Consider the following 19,065-nt stretch of genomic DNA (forward strand, 5'->3'; position numbering starts at 1 on the left):
ACACTAGTTGTCTTCAAGCTTCAGCTGGAAAGAACCAGAAGACTCTTTTCCATTTAAAAAGCATCTCTGCTGGAAACTTTAATTTCAGGTTTTATCAGAGGAAAAGACAGTGTATCTGCTCTTCACTGGGCAAATTGTGGTTCTATTATTTTGTCCTGTCAGAGCGGCAGAAGTGTAATTTGAGGCAGGAGGCAGCATCCACGCCGCGCTGCAGCGATTGATGGCGCCGTGAGTGTTTTAAGAACTTATGAATTCATCTTTAGAAGAGGCCTTTATCATTGTTTCCGCAGGCAGGGCTTTGTCTCAGTTGGGGCCTAGAAGAACAAGGAGCCTTCAGTGAACAGATGGTGGCGACGTCCATCAGGAACGTGAATGTGGAAGTGCAGGTGCGCGATGTAAACGCTCCACAATGGTTTCTCAAATAATGGCGGGGTTATTAAAAGGCAGTCACCTTGGCTGTGTCCGCTGTGTGAGTGAGCGCCGTGACATTTCTTGTTGTGGGGCGTGTGCAGCGCAGGAAGAAGCTTCCAGCAGGCGTCGGCTGTTTGATGGACACGTGTGGTTTTAATGAGCCTCATGACCTATGAGTTCAGATGTTTCCCCCAAATCACTCCGGTCGGCATGGTAACATTCCAGCATGAACAATGTCTTTTTCTCTGCCGCTTGTTCTCAGGGCAACAATAGTTGCCTTGAACCAAAGAAGAAAAAGCAGGAACATCAGAGCAAAAAACGCTGATTAAAAATGGAGTTCAATGATAGTATCAATTGGAAGTGAGGACTTTTCTGCGGTTCAGGTCTTCACTTGAATTTCAACCCACCCACTCAGCTCCTGTTCACTAGGGCTCTTCTGTTTGGAGGATCTTTGTTGAGGTTCCCTCGTGTTCTCAAAGTGCAATGACCACAATAGAGTCGACATCAGAGTGAAAACAAGCCAGAAAAGTAGTGGCAGATACTGAGGGCACGAGAACGTGCTGACAGCAACATGATAAAAAGTGATTCAAGACAGTGTAGCAGGGTTAAACCCGAGAGTTGCTGCACAACAAAGCGAGACAGCGAAACACACACATCCGTCATGGAGGACACATGCTTCTCGCTGTTGGACACGAGAGAAGCTTGGAGTTTGAGTAATGTGGGGAGTGATCAACTCAACAATGGTGAGCGACGAAAGTGGCTGAATGGTGAATGTGGTGAATATTCACTCGACCATCCGGAGGGAGGAGGCACAGGCACATGCCGCGATCGGTGCCGAGGCATCAGGTCCGATCTTCTTATTAGCTTCTAGCCAAGTGTTCAGTCCTGTGGACGGTACAGTGCAATGAAGTGCTGATACTGTGTAGTTTTGCTGCACAGAACGACATACTTCGCACCTCTGCCCTGGACATGACATCATGTTATGTTAGTGGTGACTGACTGAGGAAGAAAGTTCATCTGTTATTAATCTTAATGGGACCAGTCAACTATTAATGTAATGAATTAATCCAAAATGAATCTCTCGAAGCCCCAAACCCTGGGAAGTAGCTTTAAAAATAGAATATTCAACACACATTTTCCATGTGTTGTCTGATGTGTGTTCTCCGACTGACTTCAGGTAAAACAGTGATATTACACGGTAATTCATTGCATCTTGCTCAATACTCACTCAATAATTCAGGTCCCTTTTATTAACTATGATACCAGAAAGATAAGTCTTATCACATGTGTTGTGTCACACTCTTTATATTCTTTGCATTAAAACAACTTTTGGCTTCGTTGCATTTAAACTTTGCATTATTGACCGTAAAATACACAGTTTTTCACATAGTGCGATGAAGTAGACAAATATAGACACATCAAAAGCCTAACATGACACATGTATGATCTTATGCTCATTGTGTCAACAATCATAAATTGTTTATGTTCGACAGCCTAAATTCTTTTTTTTTTTTTATTACTTTTTATACTATACAACTTTAACTCAGACTAATCTTTCTATTACGAAACATACTGAACATATTGTTTATGATGTAATAACATCTAAGAAAGTAAACCGGAAAACTGTTTTATGAAAAAGGCGTCATTAAATAAATGACAGTTGGATTTGTGTGTCAATATTGTGGAGTTGTAACGCAAACTAAGAGCGCATGTATCCGGGTCTCTATCTTCTGCTCTCCGCACAGAAGTCATTTCCTCCAAATTCCTGGCAAAAGTCCAGGGCTGGTGTGTGTTCTCCATCAGGTGTTTCATATCTTCCGGATTGTGCCGTCACATACAGAGGTGAGAAGTATCGGCAGGGACAGACGTCCTCTCTGCAGGCCTGTAGTTTGTTGTTCAGAGCGTGGAAGCAGCTGCCTCCTTCTCCGACTTCATGAAGGACGGGTCCTTGTGGGGGCCATTCGCTCAGGTTGTTGCTTCCCTGTGATGTTGAGTGTGACTGGTCAGAGAGGAACCAGTAGGGGAGCCAAACGTGTTTAGACTCTTGCCCATTGCTTGTTTGGATCTGCTTCAGGCGCCATCTGGGACCGACCTCACACTCTGTGTCACAGCGTGTTGGACGATCCCAGATACGTCTCAGAAGATAAGCAGCGTCTCCCAAGACTTGTGCTGTGAATAAATGCCCTCCTGACATGAACAAATAGGGGGCGACTCCGCACTCCTCTCCTCACATGCGAGCAGACAGTTTTCCAAGGCAGCTGGAGGAAAATCATTCATTTTTCAAGGCTCCAAAACAAATGTGATATGATACCATGAGACAGAATTCAGCCAGGATTCTCCTCGCAGACCCCTGAGAGAGGAAGGAGGGGGGTGGGCTTCTCTTGCTGCGCTTTTTTTTTATCACCAACAACAGAACATTTTCTTGACTCTCCTCTTTCATTCATCTTTGAGGAGCCTGTCCGTCGATTTTCTGACAATGTAGTGGGCGTGAGGGCGGCTTGCATTGCGAGAGGTGTCAGAGTCACCAGAGCCTGCAGAAATCTGCCGCGGTTTCTGGTTCAGAACCAGGGACAGCTCCCGGCACCCTCAAACTTCAGCCTCCTCCGCTGCGCCCAACTCTCGACATGTGGAGGATCGGAACCGCGGACCGTCCCCGCACAGGTAGGAGATGCCGTCCCTCCGCTCTTTCGCGCGGTTGTTGTCAACTTCTCGCAGCTTGAAAGGATGAACAAGTGGCTTTGGACGGTTCATAAATGCCGCGGGAACGTTGAAAGTCGGAGCGTGTAAAGTGATGGAATGGTCGACCGGAGCGCGAGGCTTTTACGCGTGCGATTCTCTTCGTGGTGCGATAAAAACACAACAACGCGCGACCAGGGAGAACATTTTTGAACTGCTTTGGGAAAAACAACATAATGGAAATGAATCCGTACCTCATTCCCTCCATTTGAACAAATTGTCTGGATATTTATTTAAGGTATTTGCGCGTTCCTCCGGTCACATTTCTGCTCCCGTATCTATCTATCTATCTATCTATCGATCTATCTGTCTATCTATCTATCTATCTATCTATCTATCTATCTATCTATCTATCCATCCATCCATCCATCCATCCATCCATCTATCCATCTATCTATCTATCTATCTATCTATCTATCTATCTATCTATCTATCTATCTATCTATCTATCTATCTATCTATCTATCTATCTATCTATCTATCTATCTATCTATCTATCTATCTATCTGTCTGTCTGTCTGTCTGTCTGTCTGTCTGTCTGTCTGTCTGTCTGTCTGTCTGTCTGTCAATACATTAACGTAAAATCAATAAATAAAATGCCATTAAAATATTGAGAAAAAACAACAGGACAATGTGGCAAAAAAAGGTAAAAACACTGCTTATTTATATGCATTATTTGAAAATAAAAATAAAACAAGTTGTATATTGATCATATTCCGAACTTGCTATTACAGTTTTCCGAGGCCCCTCGATGGAGTCATGGCCACTGTAATAATCAATCCTTGTGATTTGTAGATCAGTTAAATGCAACATTTCAGATCATTTCAAATCCATCATTTCAGATGCTTGTCAAGTCCTACAGTGCCGTGGGGGACAGGGATTTTGTGCCTGCGTCACATGTCTGTGGGTTCTTGTCCAGAGCTGCACCCCGACCTGACAGTCACAGTTGGTTCAGCCTTAAGATGGCGCTCATTTCTCCACCCTGCCAGAAGTGTTTTCGGCCGTGATACTCTTGGCTGATGTGCTGTGCAACACGTGATCATTTTGCTTGGACTTTGTGGGGAGTACGTGGACCTTTGAAAACGCAGGCTCTTGATAACACACTCCGGAGTTGATTGAAGGGTTGCGTGTGCCATAACTCCGTTTCACATATGCTGCTCATGATTCTTTAAGTGAGTTCACTGTGGCCTTTCAAGGCATGAAACAGTTTTATCTCACACTGGCTGTGTACTATATGTGGATAAATCAATATAATACACTTAAAATGCAATAAAAACACACTCAATTGTTGGTCCTATTTCACGAGTCGAGTTAACTATTCTTTCAGTGACTTTTGGTACGGTGACGTTAAGTGCTTACCAACTCTGACTAGAACTGCCCCTAAAAGCTCTGTATATGGGAAATGTCAACCTTTCCTGGAGTCTTTGATGTGGATGGAAGATGCTTCCGATGGCCCTCCATCCCACTCCTGACACCACTTGTCGGGTAGCGTGGAGTACACCTGTCCAGATCTGGCCTTTTGCACTAGTGTTTGGAAAAAAACTCCAGTGGGAAATTACTTTCCTCCTGTCACCGCATGCATTATGGGTGAACAAACCTTTTGTTTGTCATGTTATTCGTTCAGATAGAATTCATTCAATTCACAGAGAGACTGTCTTTGTGTGAACAATTCATGGCCTCAGCCTCTCCCCCTAAACCTAACCATCCAAGACAAACAGCTAACCTGAACCAGGACTCTGAACCAACGCTAAACCTTATTATAATGGTGTAGTTATTTGGAAGTTTAACCTGTGTGGGGACCAGCAAAAATGCCCCCACAAAGTAAAATGTCCTCACCAGCATGTGTTTGTTCCAAGAATTGGTCCTCACAAGGATAGCTAAACAGATACACAGACATAGACCCCACTATTACTACTTGGCAGTTTAAAAAAGATAAGGCATAAAAAGCATTTCAAAAGGACTTGGAAGGTTACCTGACTTTCTTTAACTTGTTTAAATGAAACACAAGTGCATTTCTTCAGAAGCTCAAACAACTGTCCATTGTGTGTCACACAGATCTGTACCACTACATCTCCCAGTTTTATCTCTCCAGCAAATGTGCCTGTTTTTTTCTTTTCTTTTCGATGTCACTTTTGCGACTATTAATAGTGCGGATGGTGACGCTGCTGATGAGCTGGACATTATCGTTTTTCTGCCACTGCAGAACCATCAAGTCAGGATTTACTCTGGATATGATGATGTTTTTGTCTTTAGTTCAGCTGCTGCTTATTTCCGTCCACGTCAGGGAAAACTGGCTTTACTCAACCGGACTTTGTTCCGTGTTGGAGGCAGGTTTGGTGCCGCGAAACTGTGGCACCTGATTTTCTGAAACCTGTTTTGGTAAAACAAAAGCTTGTGCCGGGTTATGTAAAAAGTGCATTACTCCAAAAATAAATTGCAGTTATCTTCAATATGTTGGGAAAAATACTGACAACACAAAGAGCATCTTAATGTGAAATTGAATAGGAGCAGGTGAGCGACTCGTATCCTGAAGATCAGTGCCACCGACATATGTGGATCTTCATCTATGGCTTCACTTGCCGTCTGATGTGGCCTCCTCCACTTCGCTTGACAATAAAAACGGACTTTGGTTTCCTAAATTCTGCCCCCACTAAAGTAAACTACAAAGTACTGTCTTACAAACCAATATATTCCAAGGGCTAAAGACGAACCTCATGACCAGAATGAGACTTGAGTGAAGCCTATATTTCTGACGGCGGAGATGCGCAGCTGGCTGCTGGAAGGCTGATGAGATTCTGATAGGAAGGTTGTTTGGATCAATTTTCCAACTGCTGGAATATTCAGAGTCGCATGAGAGCGCAGCATGGAGAAGTGATCCTCATCTAGGTGTCATGTTTAATTCAGAAAGTTGTTTTCCACCTTGTTATTCAGCCATTTTTCACCTTTTTAGCCGCGTCAAATAATAAAGTCGCTGCCAACTCCTGAGAGAAGCGACTCAAATTTGTGTCTCTAAAAATAGTGTTCTAAACACGGCAAACCCTTCGCCGCGTCCTTTGAACACAGATTTGGGCACAGATTGCTGAAACAAAAAAAAGAACTAAACAGAAAAACAGCAGTTTGTGTTAAGAGATTATTGAAATTATGATCTGGGCGAATGTTTAAGCGCAGGTTTCCAGCTGTAAATCTGACCCCAGCGATGGGCCTGCCAGGTTTAACACCAGGTTTAACTACTTCACAGATTGATTTTTTTTTTCCGGGAGGAAGATTTAAGCATTTGCTTACTCAAGTGAAATCATGAGGAAGCCATTAATGATGTGCGCATGCATGTGCGACTTCCCGCCCTGACAGTCGGGCCTGGCTTCTGCGGGGAGGGACTTTCCTGCGCTGAGTAACACTGAACTTTCCTCGACTCTTCCAGCTGGATTAAATGAATAAATGATGACATAGTGGCACAGGTTGTCCATACGCCGTCACACGGGCTCAAACTCTCTCATGTTGAAATTCTTAAATGTATTGTTACATTTCGTGTTTGACCTCGGCAAGTATTTGCTTTTGAAACGCCAATTGATTTTGACAAGAAAAGACAAATTTCTTGAAGGCACTTTAAGTTCTCAGTGGAGCACCGCGACGATGAATAATGCAAAAATAGAGTAAAAGGCGCCACACATCCATCATGCATCCGGAGCAACCCCGACTGCTGCTGCAGTGATCTCTGCCAGGATGAATGTTTGATGAGGGAGGAGTCATGAGGCTCTGCAGCAGCAGGAGGGGGCGGAGCCAGGGAATCCCCTTCCAGCGTAGGAGCAGCGTAAACCAGCTGAACCGCTGGATTATTGAGGGTTTGGGCAGGACTTCATGTCCGGCAGATTTGATAGGATCATTTTATGCCACGAAACAAACTGTGATCAAAACGTCATTTCAACCTGAGCCGCCGTGGATCCCATGGCTGTCCGCGTGACAGATGCTTCCCATCGCTCAACAACATCTAAAGCTCCGACCATACATGACTTCAAGATCGTAACAGGAAATATCTGCACAAAGAGCTGAGCTTATGTGAAGCTTCATGAAACTATGGAGACTGTGGTGCTTGATCCTACTGGGTGAGAAGAAAAGGAGACGTCTCAGCAGTTGGAAACAGCAGTTGTTGTTCACTAAAAAAGTTACTCCGATTCCTCACTGGACATGAAAGAGTCAGTCGTTTGTGATTCGGAAACATAAAATCAGAAACACAATCACGTTCAGGTCAAAAACAAAAACCGAGCAATAGACGTCAAAACAAAGGTCTGTAGCAAAGAGGCAGGTGTTTGTGGGTTTGGATTGGACTTCATTGTCACATCCATGCTGAAGTTGAGTCGGAACTTCACCGGAGCAAAGATGGCGCTCTGGGCCGTCGTGTAACCGTGGTCAGTGCCACCAGAACCGGAGGTGTAGACGCAGACTAGATCTCACGTGAGCTGAAACTTCTGAATCACACCATTAATATGGTTCTAATCTCCGGCTGCTCTTCTCTCCTGGATCGCTGGTTGCTGCGGCGACCTTCTTAGCAAAGGTCGCCGTGATTCATTATGCTGCGTGCTACCTTTTTTTAACTGATATTACTGTGGTGGCTGTGAAGGAGCCAGTCAATCATCCCTGCAACCGGAGCACCAGCTCCACTAAGTGATTTTTAAGCAGCATCCGTGTGAAACTGCGCACCGTTACGACCTGCAAATGAGCTGCAAGCCATTTGTGTTCAACAACAGTTGCGCATCCCATCCATCTGCCCTAAGTAGACGTCTATATGCACAGTGAATGAGTCATCCGGAGTCCTTGGGCATGTTTCAGTGAAAACATCCGGCGTGAAGAATCCACGTCCATTGCTTTCTGAGCAGATTCAGGATTGAAGAATACTTGAAATTAGTCAGGCCAGATGGCACCACGAGCCTCATGGGTTTTTTGATCTTATCTGAAGTAAAATGAATAATGTAGACTGCATTACTGTCTGTAGCATCACTTACACTGTAACTATTATTACGTTACTGTTCAAGAAATCACTTCCTCTGTTTTTGTCAAGGTGACTTTTTCAACGTTTTAATTATTTTTTTCTTGTTAACAATTTGCTGAGGTCAACGTCTCCTAACTTATTTGAATTTTTATTTTTAATAAAATGTGTGTGTGTGAGGGAGAAGGCCATAACCTCATCGTTTCTCTGCTGGAAACAGGGATCCCCACTACCTTCAGAAAGTCCTTCCACCTCCCCCCCGGATCAGTCGCAGATGACCTCCACTCACCTCAGTGGTGGAATTACCATGCTAATGCTCTCCCCGGGGCAACTGAGTGTCATGGCAAAAATGCATCTTTTTTCTTTTCTTTTTTTGGAACAGAAGCCGGTTATGGTCCCCTGGATGCCTTCCACCCACCTCCTCCCTTCCTGTCTGCATGCATCTGCCACCTTTTGATTCCGGCGCTCCGCTCACTCCTCTCGCTGTCTGGTGCAAGAAGGAGGCAGATTTCATAGCGTTGAATTAAAAAAGACCATCTGGTGGAGAGAAGACGTTTGAATAAGAGGGAAATTACAGGCGAGGTGGCGCTCAGACTCTGCAGCCTTTTACTGCGAATGTGTCAATATTTGAATCCCACGTCACTTTAAATAGCCGTATTCACACTTCAAGCCGCTTCTTTTAAGCTTAGCTTGAAAACAAATGCTGTTTTATAAGTTAGGTTAGTTGGATAACAATGATTTATTTCTTTTTATGTGTGTGTGTGTGTGTGTCATGTCAGTCAATGGTGACCATGACTGAATCTCTCGTGTGTCCCAGCATGCATTGCACGACTCACGAGCCAAACTCTTTGCTTTTTGTTGAGTGATGTGGTGGTTCGTCCACACAGTGGTGATATTTGCAGAGAATCCGTGACATTATTTCAGTGATTTTGAGTCATATTTCTCCATGTTTCAGGGCTTAAGCTGGAATTTTGCGGGGACACACGCTGCCCCTGGAGCATTTTATCTACATTGCACCTCACTTTCTCGGGTGTGGTAAGATTAGATTAAATCACCTTTATAATTAATAATGTTAAATAAAAACAGTGTTTCTTTATTAATAAATGAGAATGAAAAATTCCAAAAATAAAAGTCTGTCAAAAGTGATCACTTTTATGATCTATCTATCTATCTATCTATCTATCTATCTATCTATCTATCTATCTATCTATCTATCTATCTATCTATCTATCTATCTATCTATCTATCTATTATCTATCTATCTATCTATCTATCGATCTATCTATCTATCTATCTATCTATCTATCTATCTATCTATCTATCTATCTATCTATCTATCTATCTATCTATCTATCTATCGATCTATCATCTATCTATCTATCTATCTATCTATCTATCTATCTATCTATCTATTATCTATCTATCTATCTATCTATCGATCTATCATCTATCTATCTATCTATCTATCTATCTATCTATCTATCTATCTATCTATCTATCTGTCTATCTATCTGTCTCTCTTTCTTTTTATCTATCTATCTATCTATCCATCTATCCATCCATCCATCTATTTATCTATCTATCTATCATCATCTATCTATCTATCTATCTATCTATCTATCTATCTATCTATCCATCTATCCATCTATCCATCCATCCATCTATTTATCTATCTATCTATCATCATCTATCTATCTATCTATCTATCTATCTATCTATCTATCCATCTATCTATCCATCTATCCATCTATCCATCCATCCATCTATTTATCTATCTATCTATCATCATCTATCTATCTATCTATCTGTCTCTCTTTCTTTTTATCTATCTATCTATCTATCTATCTATCTATCTATATAGATAGATAGATAGATAGATATAGATAGTTATCACATTGCATATATAGTGAATTGAAAAGTACATACAATCTTCAGGCGGTGAAACAATTGGTGAATCTGTGATAGTACTGATAGTTGTTGTACTCGACAGTTTCGTTGACACAGTTGGAGACAGTGGACGACATCTTCACTCAGTAGCAGCTGACTGCACTGTGGTGTGTTCAGGACAAACAGGGAACAAATCACATCCTGTAGCGGTTCAATATTTGACGTGAAAATGAAGCCACTGCTTTTGTGACACGTCAGGTATCTGTATTATGAGCGAAAGGTGCACATCAGATGTCAAAGCTCCAGGCATGCTGAGCTCTACTTATTGGATACAGAGTATTTTTCTGTCCTGATATTTCTAACCTGCATCATGAATACGCATTGCAAAATAAAATACTCTCCGAATGGCGAGTGTTCTGCGCCTCTGCACTGATAACAGCCAGTATAAAGTGACTGGGAGCCAGAGGAGTCCCCTGGGCTTTGTGTTTGACAGGCTTAAAACACATGAAAAACCTCCATGACTATGTGCGGAAGAGCTCTCTTTCAACCGCATTTACGTGGTGCAGGGTGGTGAGATGGAGGCCTCTGTTGTGAGATGGATGTTCCGGGTGCAGAGTGACAATGTGATACCCAGAAATCCTTTTGTCACCGCGCCCTCCAGAGGCCGTGTGCTTAAAAGCTTTGCCGGTTATTGGAGGCTTGTCTTCCTGCAGAAACAGGTCCAAGATAAACACGTCTCACCGGCGGGGACTTGAGATGGACTCAAGATCTCAGTCAGGTGGGGTGGGCGGGCTATTTTTGGACTTGGACTTGTTGACTTGAAGGAACAAGTGTTTGACATTCTGGCACATGCTTGAGTCAGCGTGTTTTAAAGTGCTTCCTCCAGATGCTGCTGCATGTGCGGCATGTGTCACTCGCAAGCGGAGCTTGATCCACTTAGCCACCGTGGCTTCAGTGGGCATTTTTTAAACATGAGGAGCCCGTGCTTGGGTTCACAGTGCACACTTCCGCTTTTCCCAGGGGGCCGCACAGCATGCATGGCCAGACAGGCCCACTTGTCCCGGTCTGCATCGCACTTCACTCTCTCCATCTACTGGCAAGTTTCCATGGAAACAACAGGGAGAGACGGTGGGATAGAGACAGAGAACCCCCCAAAGAACCTGGTCTGCAGTCTGACTCCCGAGCCCGGCTCTCTGTAATTGGCGTCTCCGTGTTGGGGCGTTGCAGAGGGAAAGGTGTTTGTTTCTCCACGTCGAGCGCCTGATATGAAACTAAAGACACGAGACCAACCACTCCACTCAATAATTTACTCCAACAAACGTCACCCACGCTCCACCTCCTGCTTAATCAAGCCTCAGGGATTTGACGGCATTCGCACTGAGCCTGAACAATAACCTCGCGCCTCCGCTGCTGCCGGCTGATAAACCAATCACGTCGGCTTCTATTCCACGCGCGAGTGGACGCGAACGCAGATCAGCTTGTTCATCTCTGATGTCAGATTGAGAACGAACACACGGAAGTATAAATATCAACACTATAGAAGGGTGGAAGCTCGGGAGGTCGTGTTTTGAAGTGCACCTGAGCAACAGAACCCTCACCATCAGGGGGAGGAGCGACGCGGGGCTTTATAAGGTTGTGAGATTCACCACCACACCACGGTGACGGAGGCAGGGCCTGGGCCGGAGTCACACGCGCTTCAGGAGAGAAAGCCTTTGACATCTTGACTTTGGGAATGTGGACGCTCAACATGAGAAGTGGTCTTCTTCAGTCATGTGTTCATGTCTGGAATGAGTTGAACGTTTGTGTTGAAATGACTGGGGTCAAACTGTCCATACAAGACAACAATATCCACAAAGGCAGCAGTGTTTTGTGAATAAAGCAAGTGAGGCAAGTCAAAGTATTTACAGAACAATCTAAAGGAACAACATAAACACAGCGTCTCAGTTTCTATCTATGTGTCTGAAAACCATCTTTGGCTTTGCATCTCATACCAGGTGCGGCTTTGCCTGGTCCTCAATGACCAGAAAAGGCAGGGTGTTTGGTGATTTGCTGAGTTTCCTCACTGTAGCTTTGTCTCACCGCTCAGTAGATCCAGCACTAACTGTCTTTGTTGACTGAGATTTGTTGTTTTGAAAGAGTTGACAGTGGTTAGTGAGATCAGTTTAGTCTAGTTTTAAGCCACGCCAAAAACCATGTCCCGTTCTGCTTGTTTTGATGTTTGAGTTTGTGTTTATTTTTTATTTCTTGCAAAGCATTTTAGTCTTGTTTTTATTTGTCAACTACTGTTTGATCCACATTTAAGCAGTTTTCCTCAGTGTAACTTTGGTGCTGTCTCATGGGAAACATTAACTGTGGTCCATGCGTTACTTATTGAATGTTTACATATCGCCTTCCTTTGCAATTGCGTACTTGCGCCACACTGACGTGTGTTTGCTACGGTCCAGGTCCTCAACAGAAAGCATCTTGGGAGAGTTCAGGCATTCTACTGGGACCAGTATGGTTCACTGATACTTACTGCAAACACATTGAGCATAGTTATATGGCTAGTAATGACTGAGTTATTTCACATGAAAAATAAAATTTGATTCATCATCAAGTTAAAATAGTTCAGTCATTGGAAGCTACATGAGAATTAACCAACGAATCCATTCAATTGGTGATTTGCTCAGGGATTTTTCAGTTGATCTCACTTTTTTCATGAATATGCTAGAGATTCTCAGAGAAGTGATGCAGTCAACCCTCAACCCTGGCGCATCATTAAATATGGTTCCGGTTCAAGCTTCAGGTCGTTCTACTCAAGGGAGAAAAGATCTTGGAATAATGGTTTCAGGCATTTTATGAATCAATGTCCTCAAGATTCAGAACAATGTTGCGTTTTATTTAAACCCAGCCCTCATCAGAATAGACACTTCCAGTCATGTACGTAGTAAATGAAAGGTTTTGCAACATTTTTATCATTGTGTGGTTCCATGTGGATTTAGGACGGGCCGAGCTCCATTCTGAACCAACTAGAAACTGGAAAACACTCACTGGAGTAAATCAACTTTTGTGTGACTGTGATGACAAAACGTACCATTTCCATTCCTTCTTTGGAATTCTTTGTAAAGCTTGGTAAAGAGGGCGTCACTAGTGAGTCCTAGGGACATGACTCCTGACTCTCGTTCCTGGTTCAGGAAATAGTTCATGATGTGAGGCAGCACAGCTGGAATCACAGATGTTGTCCTGTTGGTTTTCTTCAATGAAGTCTTGTGAAAATCCTTTTCCAGTTTGCCTCTCACGAGCGCTTGGCCTCAGAGAGCTTGTGCACCTCCTCTTCACTGAAGTCCACGACAATACCAGACCTCTTGGCGTGTTTTGCATATGTGATTCACTTGATTCGAAGGTGAAGTCTGATGAAAGACTGAATTTCCCTGCGAAGCCTTGCTTATGTCGGAGGTGAGCGTCCGCTCTCCCTCGCGCCTCACATGCTGAAACAAAGAGACAATTGTGACTCAGACTGGATTTCTCTCTGCTTGATCTGCAGGCTGTAATCTACAAAAGCAGTGAGGAAGGCCGACGTCGCTGGAGCTTTAAATGGCCTCGGTCAGGATGAAAGCACCGCTGCTCTGAGATCTGGTGCTGCCACGTCCCATTGTTCCTGGCCTCGGCCCGTCGTCATCAAAAGCTGCGCGGAAAGAAGGCCAGGCCTCGGAACCTCACGCGGGGATATGTCGCAGGGGAGACCCCCGGTGTTGGGGCTTGCCCCTCGGCCCCGACCTCTCCCACTGTCCCGCCTGAGCTTCCTCTTCATCTGTGCGTCGCTCTTCGCCCGGACTCCCCAGGGTTTACCTGTGGTGGGCTATAACACCGACTCCAAGAGGGAGATCACGCTGGAGGGCGACTTGATGATTGGTGGCTTGTTCCCCGTGCACCAAAAGGGGGAGGGGTCGGAGGACTGCGGCAAGATCAACGCCCAGCGAGGGATCCAGAGACTGGAGGCCATGTTGATGGCTCTGGATGAGATCAACAGAGACGAGCGCATCTTGCCCGGCATCACTTTGGGAGCTCACATCCAGGACACTTGCTCCAAGGACACGTACGCTCTGGAGCAGTCGCTGGAGTTTGTCAGGGCCTCGCTCACCAAAGTGGATGACAGCGAATACACGTGTCCGGACGGCTCCTACGCCATCCACGACGAGGTCCCGCTCGCCATCTCCGGGGTGATAGGAGGCTCCTACAGTGACGTCTCCATCCAGGTCAGTTCAGAACCCGCACGCAGCAGAGCCTGGGCAGCTCGCCCCTTTCACAGTTCCCCAGTTCAGAGAAACTTTTCTGCCACTTCAACATCACTTCATAAGCAAGCAGTTTTCGGCATGACTCAAAACCCAGTGTAGACCAACAACAAGGCCTATTTTACAGGAAATGATTGGCTTTTAAAACACCTGTTTTTCGAATCAACTCCTGAGAGAGAAAGGAGATGAAGATTGATGATCATTTAGCTGCCCATTTAGACCTCAGCACCATGTGCAATTACCTCTTGTGAGATGTTAACACACAGATTCAACGAGGATCGGTTCCACATGGAGGATCTGTTTACCTGACTGTCTGTGTACTTGGCTGATCTAATTTAGAAGAGCTCTCTCTCTTCTGATCATGTTCAACCGGGCGCTGGCTCCGTCAGAAGCCCAGCGGCTACAGGCGCTGTGTTCTGGACCGGCGGCTTCCTCCTGGCTCAGTCCAGTTGGAGGCTTTGCTAGCTGGCTCCTGAAATGTCTGATGAAGTTCTGTGTCCATGAACATGTGTGCGTGTGAAGGCTTTGACAACATGAACGTCAGGCCGAGGACACGGCGAAGCGTAAGAGGCCTTGTGTTCCAGATGTCCACCTGATGGTGGGAAAAATCCCATTTTGTTCTGACCTCAAATACTAACAAGCTTGTCGGAAGGTAGAGCGCCGTCGCAACATTCTATCTGAAACCTCGCTGTGTTGTGGTAGACTTGTGTTACCAAACCTCCCCTAACCCTGTTTAACATGCTGAGTGAAGATAAACACACAGACACTTCATCGGCACTGAAGGTGAACGTGCTGCTAATGTTCCACTAGCTGTCCAAACAGCAGCAGTGGGGAACAACAGCATTTCTGTAACGCTACATTCCCCTCTGTGCTTCTGTCACTCTTGGCACTTGAAAATGGACATCTAAAAACAACCTGAAAAGGCTCATTCTAAGTCACAATGTACGTGAAATAAGTGAAATGAGCTGTCCATGCAGACAAATATTTTCACTTTACAAGATTTCTTGAATTAAGCTCAGCATATGTAGGAATGAGATCTATCCAGGGGGACGTACAATGAGCCAAAAATGTTGGTATTACTTGAAAACGTAACTTTTGACAGCCCAAAAATTAATATAATATACTACATTTAAGCAAACAATAGCAGAAGATATGTGGCTTTAAGACAATTTTGCTGAGATTGTAGCGTTTAACAGTCCCAAAATAGGTGACATAAATTACTGTTTGATGAGTTATAATATGGCTGTTTATAATATCATGCCAGTTATTAATAGAACAGTTATTGACCTCATTTTAAGATTTCCTGTCTATTAAAGACAAGGCTGTGCTTGACTAAAGTTTTCCTGAAAAGTTTTAACGGCAGAAATAATAAATTCATGGCTAAAAAAGATAAATGATGGAAGACATCTAAACACAGTCTCTCATGGTTGTGTGCTGCACGCGCACGTGCGCGGTGGCGAGCGTGACCCAGCACGGGTGGGATGAGGCAGCATTGCGTTCCATCTTCTGCCAGCCAGATTATACGCACATCAGGCCGCAGTGTTTTGAACATCTGACAGGTCGCCTTCGAACAATTTTCCTCCATCAAAAACCTGCCCACGTCGCGTCATGATTTTGTCATTTGAGGGCCATGTTTAGCTCGCCGCAGCCACGTTATCTTGATAGAAAAAGGGGGCATCAGCGGAATAGTTTGTCTTCGTTGGTGACCAAGCTTGAGTAGAGTTTTGACAGCATCGTATAAGAGGCAGTTAGTGAATGACAAGAAAGCTAAATATTTGTACATGGCACCTGTGGAGGCCAGAAGTGAAGAGGTTTTAGCAGAATCCCAAGGTGTTCCCACAAGTGATGGGTCCCGCAACAGCGATGCGCTGGTGTAGCTACCAAATGTGTCCTACCTGCCGCGGCGTGATGACGTCACATCCGGCATATACAATATCTTTTTTTTTTTGATGTTTTAATGAGCCAGAGGAAATTGAAATAAAGGATTTCAAGGCGCGTTCTACCACATGCGTAGCATTTATTCCCATAAGATACGATGTTTGTCATTGAATTGTTTACGAAGTTTATGTCTGTTCTTCTCCGCAGTCTGCGGATTAACACGTCGTGACGCTTCGTGATAGGCTGACATGTGCGGGTTGTTGTTTTGACTTTATATCTCACAAAAATCACAGACCCCATAGTAGTCACTTATACACCCATAGATACATTTTTATTCATCTACCAGGGACAATATGCACCTATCTTTCTCCCCTGCCAAATCGGTCCTACTGAGCTTCTGTTTTTCTTGAGTTTGGCCTCCTGCCTCCAGTAGATTCACTGCTCCCGCCTGCACTTGAGAACCGACTCCCCAAAAAAGACAGCCCCAGCAGGGGATACTGTGTGAGAGGACGGACATCTTTATATGTCCTGGACAGTCAGCAGACGCGCCGTATAGTTGCAAGATAAATGTTTTGCTGACAGAGCAACATCCAGCAAGGCAGTGATCCATTATCCAGGTAGGTTGCTCGGGGGACTGCGATGCTGGGGCCTGATTCAGAGCAGCCTCGCCAGATCACCGGTGAGCGGGACAGTTTGGAAATAAGGAACTTGATAAACGAGCAGTAATTCTAGTGAAATCTCGTACCTGGGGCTCCTCAGAGAATGCCCTTGTCTGCTGGTAATTTATGGCCGTTCTATTACCAGCTCCAGGTCCGAGGTCTGGCACAGCTCCTCGCTGAATCTTCCCCATCCGCAGCGGTGCGCCACAGGACACTCTTCTCCATCTGACTGTGAATAACTCCTCATTGTCATGCAGTTCAGTGGGATCTCATTTCTTCTCACGCCCTGCTAGTGAAGGTGGACAACTGCACCAGCTGAACTGTTTCACGGCTTCTTCGACTGCGATGGACCGGCTTGACTCCTTCCCTTTAAATCACGCAACAATCCCAGGCAAGCCCAAATTCAGGAGCTTGCACGGCGCTTCTTAGCAACAGCATTGTTGAATAATGCTTGGAAATGAATAAGTGAATGCTCAACAATATTTTGTATGAAGCCCAGTCAGTTGAATCGCAACACGTAATCTTTTAGCAGCAAAACTGGACAGTAGGGAATCGCTGCATCTAAAGAAGCCCAGCTACAAATGTGAAGCCTGATGTAGTGGCTGCTATATAGACACCTGTAACTTCAGTCTAAGCTATATTTGTTTCTAAATTTTCAGGAAATAGAGGTTGAAAATCGCCACCCGGTTGAGGCCCTTTAAAGAAGTGGTTTTAATGTTGAATATTTCATTGTTGCACCTCCTCCTGCTACAATCACTGCATCCCTGGAAGCACAACTACACATACTCACTGCTCAGATGCATCTGCATTTTCCCTCCTCTCAGGACCATCTAAACTACATGTTAACACTATAAACTGCTCACTACACTGCAGCAACAGGTCCATGCTTATTGTACCTTTGTAAGACAGGAACCATCTGAGTGGTGGTTGATGAATCAATTTGTGGATATTTTAATTTGGACAAACAGTATGGCGCGCATTTCCTCACTTGCTCTGCTGATCGACTGATATCTGTTGATGCCACCAACATACTGAAGCATGGCGACAGAGCTTATCTGACTGTTACCAAAATAGCTCTTGAAGTTTCAACAAAAATTTCCAAAAAATGGAACTAGGAGTTCCAGAATGCTACTGCCACCTTCTTCTGTCCAACTGAGTCCATCGACAGGAGGTCTGACCTCTGTGAACTGATTCCATTTCACTGAAATTATTTCATTATTTTTAACTTCATTTCTATATATTACAGCACTACACTTATTTCCTCACTTAATTTTTAAGTTTATTTTTGTTTTTTAAACTGAATCCCGCCCTAAAATGTCCAGTGCAGTAAAACGTCATGAGATTTTTAAAGCGAGAGCGCCACCTAGTGAGCACTAAAAATGGGGCCAGTGTTTCGTGGGGCCTCACCAGTCCATCAGTACCAGCGCTGAGGTTGCCTTGTGGCTTTTACACCACAACAGGGAACAAAAATGCATGTGTACCAAATGAAAATGGCAGAAGTCTGAGCTGCAAGAAGGTGGCAATGATTCACGCGACACACATAGGCCTGTTCCTCCAGGGTCTTATCCTGCCGTATCCTTTCACTTCCACAGGATTCATCTCCTGCCAGGGGACATGTGTTCCTGCGTTAAAGGCCTCCACATCCTTTTATTCTGAGGCTTTCGAATTAGAGACACATATTTCACCCGAGTAGCTGAACCATTGTGAAAGAACTAGACTCATGGTTTAGCCCCTATTACCATGGATACAGGATGGAACATGGTGAACAGGCGGGTGGTGAGAACACGGAGTGCCGTCTAAATCCATCACAATACAGCAGCGTGTCGCTGTGCTGCTGGTTTTTGTGATGTGACATTCACAGATATGGAGGCGGATCTGGCAGCGCAGCCAACCGTGCTGGCGTTCATGGGCACAGGCTGAGCGAAGTGTGGAGGCGAACTTCTGTGACACCATCACAGACAAGCTCCTGTCTCTCCCATCTGCCGTCGCAGTCCAGCCGCTGACTCTCTCGGAGGAGGCGTGTCGCATCTGATATGGATGCATTAAGACCTGAGATTGAGTCACCGGCCATCAAAAAGTATTAATATCGTTTTGACGGTCAGGGACTGTGAAGCTGTCGCATGTTGCGGCCACCGCCGTCTGCATTTTTCTAATGAATTCCAACTGACTCACATGGCATCTAAGCTGACTGGCTAGAGACCTTGGAATGGCAGGTTCACATCTTTATTCATGTGTGACACTC

At 44.7% G+C, this 19,065-nt stretch overlaps 1 protein-coding gene across 1 annotated transcript in view; it reads left to right on the top strand.

Annotated features, from left to right (window-relative positions):
* The first annotated feature begins 2,534 nt into the window (after positions 1–2,534).
* Positions 2,535–19,065, top strand: part of grm2a (glutamate receptor, metabotropic 2a) — a 32,224-nt gene continuing 15,693 nt past the window's right edge. The window contains exons 1-2 of the mRNA XM_053867432.1: positions 2,535–3,072; positions 13,539–14,250. Of these exons, the coding sequence (XP_053723407.1) occupies positions 13,723–14,250 (528 nt within the window). The 5' untranslated portion in view covers positions 2,535–3,072; positions 13,539–13,722. The remainder of the gene's footprint in view (positions 3,073–13,538; positions 14,251–19,065) is intronic.

The sequence above is a fragment of the Synchiropus splendidus genome, chromosome 6, assembly GCF_027744825.2.
Source record: "Synchiropus splendidus isolate RoL2022-P1 chromosome 6, RoL_Sspl_1.0, whole genome shotgun sequence".
Lineage (NCBI taxonomy): Eukaryota > Metazoa > Chordata > Actinopteri > Syngnathiformes > Callionymidae > Synchiropus > Synchiropus splendidus.